The 12180-nt window shown below is 32.5% G+C and overlaps 1 protein-coding gene across 1 annotated transcript in view; it reads right to left on the reverse strand.

Moving 5' to 3' along the window:
- The window catches only part of LOC107595630 (uncharacterized), a 67264-nt gene that overhangs the window by 10373 nt on the left and 44711 nt on the right, over positions 1 to 12180 (reverse strand). Inside the window, exons 36-41 of the mRNA XM_016286103.1 lie at positions 6791 to 7056; positions 5682 to 5901; positions 5418 to 5595; positions 4289 to 4415; positions 4127 to 4207; positions 2888 to 3067 (exon numbers count right to left, since the gene is read on the reverse strand). Coding sequence (XP_016141589.1) covers positions 2888 to 3067; positions 4127 to 4207; positions 4289 to 4415; positions 5418 to 5595; positions 5682 to 5901; positions 6791 to 7056 — 1052 coding nt within the window. The remainder of the gene's footprint in view (positions 1 to 2887; positions 3068 to 4126; positions 4208 to 4288; positions 4416 to 5417; positions 5596 to 5681; positions 5902 to 6790; positions 7057 to 12180) is intronic.

Raw genomic sequence — 12180 nt, forward strand, 5'->3', positions numbered from 1 at the left:
GTTCTTTGGATGCAACTCCGCATTCTTTCTCCTCCAAACACGACAAGTTGAGTTTTTACCAAATAGTTCTATTTTGGTTTCATCTGACCATATGACATTCTCCCAATCCTCTTCTGGATCATCCAAATGCTCTCTAGCAACCTTCAGACGGGCCTGGACATGTACTGGCTTAAGCAGGGGGACACGTCTGGCACTGCAGGATTTGAGTCCCTGGCGGTGCAGTGTGTTACTGATGGTAGCCTTTGTTACTTTGGTCCCAGCTCTCTGCAGGTCATTCACTAGGTCCCTCCGTGTGGTTCTGGGATTTTTGCTCACAGTTCTTGTGATCATTTTGACCCCATGGGGTGAGATCTTGCGTGGAGCCCCAGATCGAGGGAGATTATCAGTGGTCTTGTATGTCTTCCTTTTTCTAATAATTGCTCCCACAGTTGATTTCTTCACACCAAGCTGCTTACCTATTGCAGATTCAGTCTTCCCAGCCTGGTGGAGGTCTACAATTTTGGTCTTGGCCATGGTGGAGTTTGGAGTGTGATTGTTTGAGGTTGTGGACAGGTGTCTTTTATACTGATAATGAGTTCAAACAGATGCCATTAATACAGGTAATGAGTGGAGGACAGAGGAGCCTCTTAAAGAAGAAGTTACAGGTCTGTGAGGGCCAGAAATCTTGCTTGTTTGTAGGTGACCAAATACTTATTTTACCGAGGACTTTACCAATTAATTCTTTAAAAATCCTACAATGTGATTTTCTGGATTTTTTTTCTCATTTTGTCTCTCATAGTTGAGGTATACCTATGATGAAAATTACAGGCCTCTCTCATCTTTTTAAGTGGGAGAACTTGTACAATTGGTGGCTGACTAAATACTTTTTTGCCCCACTGTACATACATACACACTACCGGTCAAACGTTTAAGATCAGAACGATTTTTTATGTTTTTTTACAGGAGTTTTTTATGCTCATCAAGGCTGGATTTATTTGATCAAAAATACAGGAAAAAATGTAATATTGTGAAATATTATTATGATGTAAAATAAAAATGTTCTATTTTAATATATATTAAAATGTAATTTATTGCTGTGATCAAAGCTGTATTTTCAGCATCATTACTCCAGTCTTCAGTGTCACATGATCTTCAGAAATCATTCTAATATGCTGATTTATTATCAGTGCTGGAAAATGTTTGCTGCTTAATATTTTTTTTGGAACCTGTGATACTTTTTTCAGGATTCTTTGACAAATAAAAAGTTAAAAAGAAGAGCATTTATTTAAAATAGAAATCTTTTCTAACAATATACACTACAGTTCAAAAGTTTGGGGTCAGTAAAATTTTTATTTTTTGAAAGAAATTAAAACTTTTATTCAGCAAGGATGTGTTAAATTGTTAAGAAGTGAGAGCAAAGATTTACATTGTTAGAAAAGATTGATATTTTGAATAAATGCTGTTCTTTTAAACTTTTTATTCATCAAAGAATCCTGAAAAAAGTATCGCAGCTTCCAAAAAAATATTTGTCAGCACAACTGTTTCCAACATTGATAACTCTAATAATAAATCAGCATATTAGAATGATTTCTGAAAGATCATGTGACACTTTATACTGAAGTAATGGCTGATGGAAATTCAGCTTTGCATCACAGAAATAAATATTTTAAAGGATATTATATATTATAATAAAAAAAAAAAGTTTTATCAAATAAATGCAGCCTTGATGAGCATAAGAGACTTCTTTAAAAAAACATTACAAGTCTTACTGATCCCAAACTTTTGAACGGCAGTGTTTAAAGGATATTATATATTATAATAAAAAAAAAAAGTTTTATCAAATAAATGCAGCCTTGATGAGCATAAGAGACTTCTTTAAAAAAACATTACAAGTCTTACACACACACACACACACACACTCGGGTCTACATCTGCAACGCGAACGCGAGAGACTCGGTCGGCTAGCGGCTAAGCGTTAGCTTGCTAATCGATCAATGCGCTTTAATCGGGTTTAATATGATGCAGGCCGTCAGTTTGTGGCGTGAGGGAGTGTGTATATATATATATATATATATATATATATATATATATAAATAATAAAAATAATAAAATAAAGCAATATATTAGAAGACTTGTTTATCCTACGTTTGATGGCAGCTAAGCGACTATTTCATATCTTTTTACAAGTTTTAACAACTTTATTTGTGAAATGTATTTATTTTTCTGAATAAATTTATTTTTTCAACTATTATTAATTTTTTTCCTGATGTCATTATAGGGATACTAGATTTGCCATTTTAAAAGACATTTTAAAAAGCACAGAAGTGTGAAAGACTTTACTGACTGTTGTCGTTGCTTATCTCATTGCACAAGCCAATGATGAGCCATCTTCAAATAATTGATGAATTATTATTTTTTTTTTTATAATATTAAAATAATAAACTGCATTTTCTGTTGTGGATGTCCCAATTGGGATACAGTATTTGCAATTTTCAGAGAGTTTAATTAAATCTTCATGTTATATTTTGCTTGTATTTGTGAGTTAATTCAAGACTCTACAGGTAGTAATAATAAAAAAAAAAGTTATTATTTCAATTAATTACAGTACATTTTGCCAACTGTTTAGTATTGTAAGTATTATGGAATACATTTCCAGAAATCTGAACATTGGATTAAGCCAGGATCAGTATGCTCACCATATAAAGGCCTTTTTACCAACAAAATGACTTATTTTTTCTATTTCAGAATTCAAATAATATAATGTATAATATCTTTTTTTTTTTCATTAAATGCGAAGACTCTTAATTCAAGCTTGTTAAATTAACTCGAGTCAGTCAACTGTGTAATTTTAGCGAAAATTACTATTACAATGCACGAATCATGGTAAACGGCATTGCACACACATTACCTTCATGCCTGGATTTGTTGGCTGCTCTCTTGGCTGCAGACGGCAGGTTGAGCAGACAAACCGAACTATGCGATTTGAAGATCTTCTCCAGGTTTGCGCTGTCTGCGATCATGGGCTTACGAGCTAATGTGACCCAGCCGCTAGTCTTGGTGGGAAACACTCTTTTATGAGACACCATTTCTGTTAAGACCATAAAGATCAAATCAGAAATTTGCAGATATCACCAGCGCAAACACACACACACACACACACACACACACACACACAGAGTCAGGGCCGGATTTACCTCTTTCCGTGACATAGGCAAAACTAATTTTTGGGCCCCCTTTCCCTATTAATATAATAGGCCTAATAATACCACCCAAGTCAATAAAAACCGAATGTAGTTCTTCATTTGTTTGAGAACTGAGAAAGACCGTTCCATACAGGCGCGGCGTCGTGGCCACATAACCACTTCGAGAGTGCATTATTTCTCTAATAATTTTAATGGCCTGGAGTCACAACCACACATGATGATTTGTTTCAAGACATCTGACATGTTTCTGTCCTAAAATCTTGTGTGTTGAACTAATTTGTTTTGCACCTCATCCCAAACCTTCCGTTGCAAATTCCAAAACGTCATTTTAGAGCTAATAACGGAGGCTTTAGCCATTGATATGCAGCCTAATGCAGTTATTAATGCAGCCTAATGCGGTTATTAGAGAGCGAGAGAACGAGAGAGAGAGCGAGAGAGAGAGAGTGAGAGTGAGAGAGAGATTAAGCGCGTGTGAATACGTGCGTCTGTGCACCTCTCAGCAGCGTTCAGCAGCAGCGTCTACTAATAGCGAATATTTAAGTTAAACTGCTTCAAGAACTTCATGAACCAAATGTCATGTAGCTGTTCAGCTGTTCGCGGGGCAGCGCTGACATGAAGTTTCTGTTCGCGTCTCCGCGTGTGTGCGCGAGTGTGTGTCTGCACTGTGTGTGAGAGAGACTGGGAGAAAGAAAGCGTGATTTCCGTAGCCTACATAAAACAGGTGGAAGACATGAAAATAGCATTTTTTACCCTATTTTTGTTGTATTTATTTGCTCAATGTCTTCTGGGGTTTTGGTTCTTTTACGGTTGTAGATATCCCACAGCATAACAAAAATATTATATATCCCTTCATTGTGTTTGGGCCCCCCTGGATGAGCGAGCATAGGCACGTGCCTAGAATGCCTATGCGTAAATCCGGCCCTGCAGAGTTCAGTTGATCTCACCTTTCAGAGAGTTGCAGTAGACCGGGTTGAGCAGAGTGTCCTGATCCTGATCTCCATAAACATGGGTCTTACATTTATCAGCTTTGAGAGAGACGGAAGACATCAGAGAACATCCAAACAGCAGTTAATGGATGGTTAGGCTGGATATCATTTGGTTTTTACCTAGTTTGGCGAAGACGACAGAGACGTCTTGGACAACATCTCCTGTCGCAAGAGGAGACGCCTCACACACGGCCTCCAGCAGAGACACGTACTGCTTCATAGACGGACTGGGCTGCACATTCAGAGACTGCAATGATCATAAAGATTCCTTAGGATTCATTTATTTCAGTTTTGCCATATTCAATTGCACTTGATTTGGTACCATCTAAATTACGTAGCTGAATTAGTAGGGACTTATGAAACTCAATTTTTCATTTGAATTTTTTTCTGGATTCTGTTTTAGTGGTGTAATTAAATCTTAATCAAACATCATGTCTAATCAAAGCAAATGAATCATTTATTTTATTTTTTTTTGTTTAAAAATTACATTTTTTTTCTCTCCAGAAATTCTGTGTTGTTTGTTTGAATTTTTCTGGATTCCGTTTTAATGGTTTAATTAAATTGTAATAATCAAAAAGCATGTCTAATCAATTAAATCAACTAAATAAAAAAATTACAATAGTACCCTATTAAACATGTTTTTATTTTTTTCCCAGAAATTCCATGTTGCCTGTTTTGATTTTCTGGATTCTGTGTTTTATGATTTAATGCAATTTTATTATCAAAAAATGTGTTAATTAAATATACAAAAACCTTAACAAATTAATCTTTCAGAATGCAAGCAAATGAAATCTGAACAATTACATTTTTTGGCAAACAAAAAGAGGTTGATTGTAAAAACATGGATGAAAAATTCCTTAAAAATTATATTTTTATTAGTAATTATTAAAATATATGTAATTGTAAATATTACTTTGATAAAGTACATTCTACTGTACAACAGTAATCGATTTAAATCATAATTGGATATCTACTTGTGCATGCTCATTTACTCTGTTTTTTACATTTAGATTTCCTTTGCTGTCATCTGATGCTTACTGAAAGTTAATCTTTAAAAACAACAATCATTTAATAACACTGTTAAACGTAATCGCAAATCTCAAAATAAATATCCATTCACCATACTGTACATTTCAAGGTTGTGATGTCTACATTTACAACTGTTATTAATTCACAAAAATACTCAAATTTAATAATGAAAATAACTCCTGGTTTCGGCCAGATTTTAAAGACGAAACCTGGAACAGACCTTGAAAAATTTCTTCATGTCCTCCAAATGATTATAAAACGGTGCCAGGACTCTGGGCTCCTGTATGCCGCTGTCAGCCCGTCGAATCAGCTCCTTGTATCTGTGAAACATGCCTGTCGGATCAGACCAGCAAACCTCCTTAAGATGATAGAAGCGCCCAGAGCACCAGTCATCCTTCCTGCATGAGAACAGAGGAGCACAGCTGTCCATGCAAGGTAGTTCTGAAGGAATCTGAGGGTTAAATCCCACATCTGTATATCTGACCTGTCATACTCGATGAAGACAGCAGGTGCATGCTGGAACAGGTCTCGGAGCTTGTTGTTAGTGCACTCAGTGGACAGGTATCGATACAATGTATGGATGTGATTGACTGTAGTAGTGAAATCTGCTCCTTCAGGATCCTCAGACGGATTGTCAGACACCTTCACGCACCAACGCTTCAGATAGCCAATCACGTCGTCCACATGCACAGTGTGTCTCATTCCTGCATTAACATCAAATATCAACAGAGAGACTTTTTATTGTATCTTACAGTATTCTCTTCAGCTCATCAAGCCTGTATTTATTCGATTTAAAAAAACAGTAAAAAGTTGTGAAATATTATTACAATTTAAAATAGCTGTTTTCTATGAGAATCTAAGTAAAAATTGAATTTATTGCTATGATCAAAGCTGTATTTTCAGCATCATTCCTCCAGTCTTCAGTGTCACATGATCTTCAGAAATCAGTATAATATGCTGATTTGCTGCTCAAGAAACATTTCTGATTATTATCAGTGTTGAAAACAGTTGTGCTGCACAATATTTTTGTGGAAACTGTGATACATTTTATTTTTTCAGGATTCTTTGATGAATAGAAAGTTCAAAAGAACAGCATTTATTTGAAATAGAAACCTTTTGTAACATTATAAATGTCTTTACTGTCCCTTTTGATCAGTTTAATGTGTCCTTGATGAATTAAAGTATTAATTTCTTTATTTAAATGTATGCATGCTTTAATATTTATATTTTAATAATTATTTCTGACTCCAATCTTTAGAAAAGTAGTGTATGCACCAAAAAAATTAGGGCAAAATTTGTCAATTTCCTTTTTTTGTGCATCAATTAATTGCACATATAAGACTATAAATGCATTAAGTATGCATTTATGCATTACTTAAGTATGCTGAAGTATGTATCAAGAAAATTAAAAGGGTTTATTTTGATTCCATATTGACTACAAATCAATACTGTCTTAACACGTGTAATACTGAAGCTATGAGCTATTCAGATCACATACTGATCAGCAATTATTATGGTGTTTGTTACAGGTTTTAACTCGGCCCAGTCTCATAATACAGAGTTATTTTAATTCTGAAGATTGGTAATCTGTACCTATGGCTCTGGTGAATTCGCTGGGCATCTGAGCGCCGTGCGCGTAATCGACATGGGAGCCGAGGAGCTGGTGCACTTCCGTAGAGAAGATGTAGACAGATTTGGGCTGTAGGTAGGAAACGGGCCGGCTCTCGTCCCACGGCGGTCTGCGCGAGGGAACCCAGGACAGCTGCGTGAGGTGATGGTAGAAGGAGGATCTGGCCTCCCTCACGGAGCGGCCCTGACTGTCACAGACCTGAACCCGGAGGTACTGCGAGTACTTCTCTCTGTAACACAACACGACAGGCCCTCATGTACAAGAGGCTTTACATCAATAAATAAAAGATGGTCCCAAGCATTTTAATGCAAAGGGCCAAAATCAAACTTGATTGAAGTAAATGTTGCATTATATCCAACTATTTTATACTAATGCTTCCTACATGTTTATCATAAAAAAAAAAATAACAATTTTATGTTTACTTTTAAAAAAAAAATTAACTTCACTTACATTGTGTTTTACATTGCAATGCAAAAAAAAAATTATATTTCTATTGCATTTTCTTAACTGGTTACATGCAAAAATTAAAAAATGAATAACTTTTATTAGTAGTTTAATAAATTGGTCAAAAAGATTCTCAATTATGAATTAGTTATTCATTTTAATAAATTGATTGCTAATTCCATCAGAATTCAGAACTTGTTTTTATGACTGTTTACTTCAATAATTCATTCACATTTTGCACTGTTAATATTTTAATTTTGAAAAGTTAAAATGTGGAACAGACCAGTGTTAGTGTTATTTTAATATCATAGATATATCATCATAGCTTGATAATATTTTAATTAAGATTTTATTTCTATATTTTGTTTTATTTCAATTTTTTATAATTTTGTAATAATTTTGTTATTTCATTTTTATTAGTTATTTTATGTCTATATACTGTCTTTTAATCAGTTTTAGTTTGCTTGGTGTTAGTTATTTTAGTACTTTAGGTTAAACTAAATGAAAATGAGATATGTTGCAGAAATATGGCAGAAGAAATAACTAGCAGAAATATGGTTCTTTTTATATATTTTAATTCAGTTAATATTTATTCTATGGTTATATATATATAAATAAATAAAATTAAATATTCAATTTAATTAACTAGACTTCAATAATAAAAAATTACATATTCTAAAAAAAAATTTAAATTAGCCAAATTCACTTATATTGTTTTTTTTTGTTTTGTTTTTTTACATTTCAATGGGAATTTTATATATATATATATATATAGTAATGAAAATGTGCTTCAGGGGGATGATCTTCCCATATGCCCCCTCCTCTTGTGATATGGCATGGTGGACCAGATCAGAGGTAATGGTTTGGGAATCTCTAAATGCATAAAATGGTGAATGGTGATGGTAGAAGGAGGATCTGGCCTCCCTCACGGAGCGGCCCTGACTGTCACAGACCTGAACCCGGAGGTACTGCGAGTACTTCTCTCTGTAACACAACACGACAGGCCCTCATGTACAAGAGGCTTTACATCAATAAATAAAAGATGGTCCCAAGCATTTTAATGCAAAGGGCCAAAATCAAACTTGATTGAAGTAAATGTTGCATTATATCCAACTATTTTATACTAATGCTTCCTACATGTTTATCATAAAAAAAAAAATAACAATTTTATGTTTACTTTTTAAAAAAAATTTACTTCACTTACATTGTGTTTTACATTGCAATGCAAAAAAAAAATTCTATTTCTATTGCATTTTCTTAACTGGTTACATGCAAAAATGAAAAAAAAAAAAGTGTTATTCAGAAATGAATAACTTTTATTAGTAGTTTAATAAATTGGTCAAAAAGATTCTCAATTATGAATTAGTTATTCATTTTAATAAATTGATTGCTAATTCCATCAGAATTCAGAACTTGTTTTTATGACTGTTTACTTCAATAATTCATTCACATTTTGCACTGTTAATATTTTAATTTTGAAAAGTTAAAATGTGGAACAGACCAGTGTTAGTGTTATTTTAATATCATAGATATATCATCATAGCTTGATAATATTTTAATTAAGATTTTATTTCTATATTTTGTTTTATTTCAATTTTTTATAATTTTGTAATAATTTTGTTATTTCATTTTTATTAGTTATTTTATGTCTATATACTGTCTTTTAATCAGTTTTAGTTTGCTTGGTGTTAGTTGTTTTAGTACTTTAGGTTAAACTAAATGAAAATGAGATATGTTGCAGAAATATGGCAGAAGAAATAACTAGCAGAAATATGGTTCTTTTTATATATTTTAATTCAGTTAATATTTATTCTATGGTTATATATATATAAATAAATAAAATTAAATATTCAATTTAATTAACTAGACTTCAATAATAAAAAATTACATATTCTAAAAAAAAATTTAAATTAGCCAAATTCACTTATATTGTTTTTTTTTGTTTTGTTTTTTTACATTTCAATGGGAATTTTATATATATATATATATATAGTAATGAAAATGTGCTTCAGGGGGATGATCTTCCCATATGCCCCCTCCTCTTGTGATATGGCATGGTGGACCAGATCAGAGGTAATGGTTTGGGAATCTCTAAATGCATAAAATGGTGAATAATCAGTGTGCAGTTTGGCTCACAGTGTAGTACAAGCAGCACATTTGCTGAAAAGCTGGCCAAGCGGGTGGACGTGGTTTTGCTTAATAATGCAACTGGAGCATAAAGCGGGGTGCCGTGAGGTGGTTCAGCCGAGGCCAGCAGACAGAGGACAGTGTGATGAGTCACACCGCAGCAGTTCAAACAAAGCACTTGCATCTGAACAACCGGTGCTGTACGTCTCCACGAGAGCATTATAAAACCAAACCACCAAGAATAGATTGATGCATGTTTCCCAAATAGCATCTGACGTGGTTTTACAGTCATCATACACAGTCCATTAAATAACCGGGCCAAATCCGTTCATGTCAGCCCAAACAGAGCACATTTTCTCCTTTTTAAAGCTTATGAGATCAAAAAAGATCAAACGCAGACGGTGACCTGCACGGCCGCAGCCGGAGAGTCTGAATAATCTGGACTAGAGAGCTGTTAGCGGTAAATGCGGCAGATTGAGCGTAAGTGGAGTGGATTTCTGCACAAGCAGCTGTGAATCGTGAAGGATTAAAGCATTACGTCTGAGTTTAAAGGCTTGGTATTTTCCCGCTATGGTGACATGAGAGTGAAGCACAATCCAAACAAAAGCATTATGACAGCATCTCCTGTGTTGCTATTTGTCTGCAATGCTCCACCGCTGATAAATGTCCAAAACCATGCAAAAGAAATAGTTTTTAACCCGAGTTGTGAGCTTGTAGTCTAAACTGAATGTGATGAGGAAAAAAGTTAAAAGTGATGTAAAATATAACACGTCTAAATATGCAAAAACAATCATACAGCATGACCAGTAGAGTCTAATTCATCAACAAAACAGCTGATTCTTTTCACTGAAAAACTCTGGTGTTATTAGTTTGAATTATTCGGACATTAAAATATTAAAATTCCATTGCTAAAATTCTACACTATTCTTTCTGTCTATCTATCTTATCTAATAAATAAATACATACATATATATATATATACATATACACACACATTTTATATATATATATATATATATCTATCCATTATATAAACATCATAACGTACAGTATACAAATAATATTTTTCATTTATTAAAGATTACATTTAACAGTATTATTAAATTATTTGTATTAAGAGACAGCAAAATAATTATAATTCATTTTTATAAATAAAAATTATTATTTAATTAAAAATAATTAAAACAGAAATGTGTGTATAAATACATCTTTTAATAAAATTATTAAGACTAGAGTATATAAAAATGGTCATGGCATATATTACAGATTTTTTTATTAAGTGCTGAACTGATATACTGTGCAACTATTTTATGTATGTAATATAAAAATAAATAAATAATTTATTATAAATATTTTTATTATAAATATTTCATATTATATATGGAGTAATAAGATTATAATGTACAGTATAATTTTTTTATATTGATTAAAGATTGCATTTAACAGGATTATTAAATTAAAAGCATTATAACGTATTAGAAGACAACAGAGATAATTTAAAAATATATATAAAATATCAGTAGATATTACAGATTTTTGCCTTTATATGCACGTATTATAATTTGTAAAAGTTGTAGTGTGTAAAAAATACTTAGAAGTATATGTGTCTGTGTCTGTATAACTAAATGAATAGTTTAGTATGGAGCTTGTATTAACAGTGCTGATTTACCCAGTGTCCCAGTTCTTGTCCAGAAGGCTGATCAGTGCTTGTCTCTGCTGTAGTTTGCTGTCAGCGGTCAGATGATCTGCAGTGACCAGCGTATGAAACTCAACGCAGTGCTGATCTTCGATGACATACAGTCCATCCGCGGGCCTGGACCACGGCTTGCTCTCCACTGACCACGGGCTGGACGCCTGACACACACACACACACACACACACACACACACACACAGCGTCTGGATGAACGGTCAATGCAGATTTACTAACAGATACTGCACTCTGACCTCTGAGCCTAAGATGTTTGCAGTACAAATACAAGACACAACACATCTTTCTAATGCATTTTCTAGTTAAATGCATTCACATTTTTATATTCTCTGTATTCATTTTAATTTTAAAGTATTATTTGATGTTTATTTACTTTTTTAAATGTCTATACAGTTTTAGGCTTCAGTTTTAAGTTTATTTAGTTTTATTTATTTTAGTACATCAATTTAAACTAATTTTTTTTTCATTCCAGTTAATCTTTATTTTGTAAACTAACCAATATTGTGTGAATATTTGAATGTTTTAATTGCCAATAAATGTCATTTACTGTCCTAAATACAAAGTATGTTAGGACAGTACAATACTGACACTTTAGGACAGTTAATACAATGCTAAATACACAAAAAAATATATATATTTTTTGTACTGTATATCATAATTTTGATTTCTAATAACTTTTAAAATGACTTATTTTAGCTTTTAGCGGTTTATTTTTAATGCATTTAGGCAAAATAATATACATTTGAATTTAATTTGAATTAATACATTTAAATGTTTGAATTGATTACATTTTTAATAAGGAAAGTAATAAAAAATAATTTTAAAAAAGTTGCATTCTATGGTGCAAAATTTTTATAACACTGATTTTACTGGTTTTATTTATTTATGTATTTAGACAAAATATTACACATTTTAAAATTTTTACTTTAAATTGCCAAATGTTTTATTATTTAAATTTTACATTAAAATTTGTATTAATTAAATCTTAATTTTAAATGTTATAAATTATATAGTGCATATGGTGATGCTATTGTTATAACATTGATTTTAGTTTTTAGAGTTTTATTTTTTT

The sequence above is a fragment of the Sinocyclocheilus grahami genome, unplaced genomic scaffold, assembly GCF_001515645.1.
Source record: "Sinocyclocheilus grahami isolate Dianchi unplaced genomic scaffold, SAMN03320097.WGS_v1.1 scaffold206.1, whole genome shotgun sequence".
Classification (NCBI taxonomy): Eukaryota; Metazoa; Chordata; class Actinopteri; order Cypriniformes; family Cyprinidae; genus Sinocyclocheilus; species Sinocyclocheilus grahami.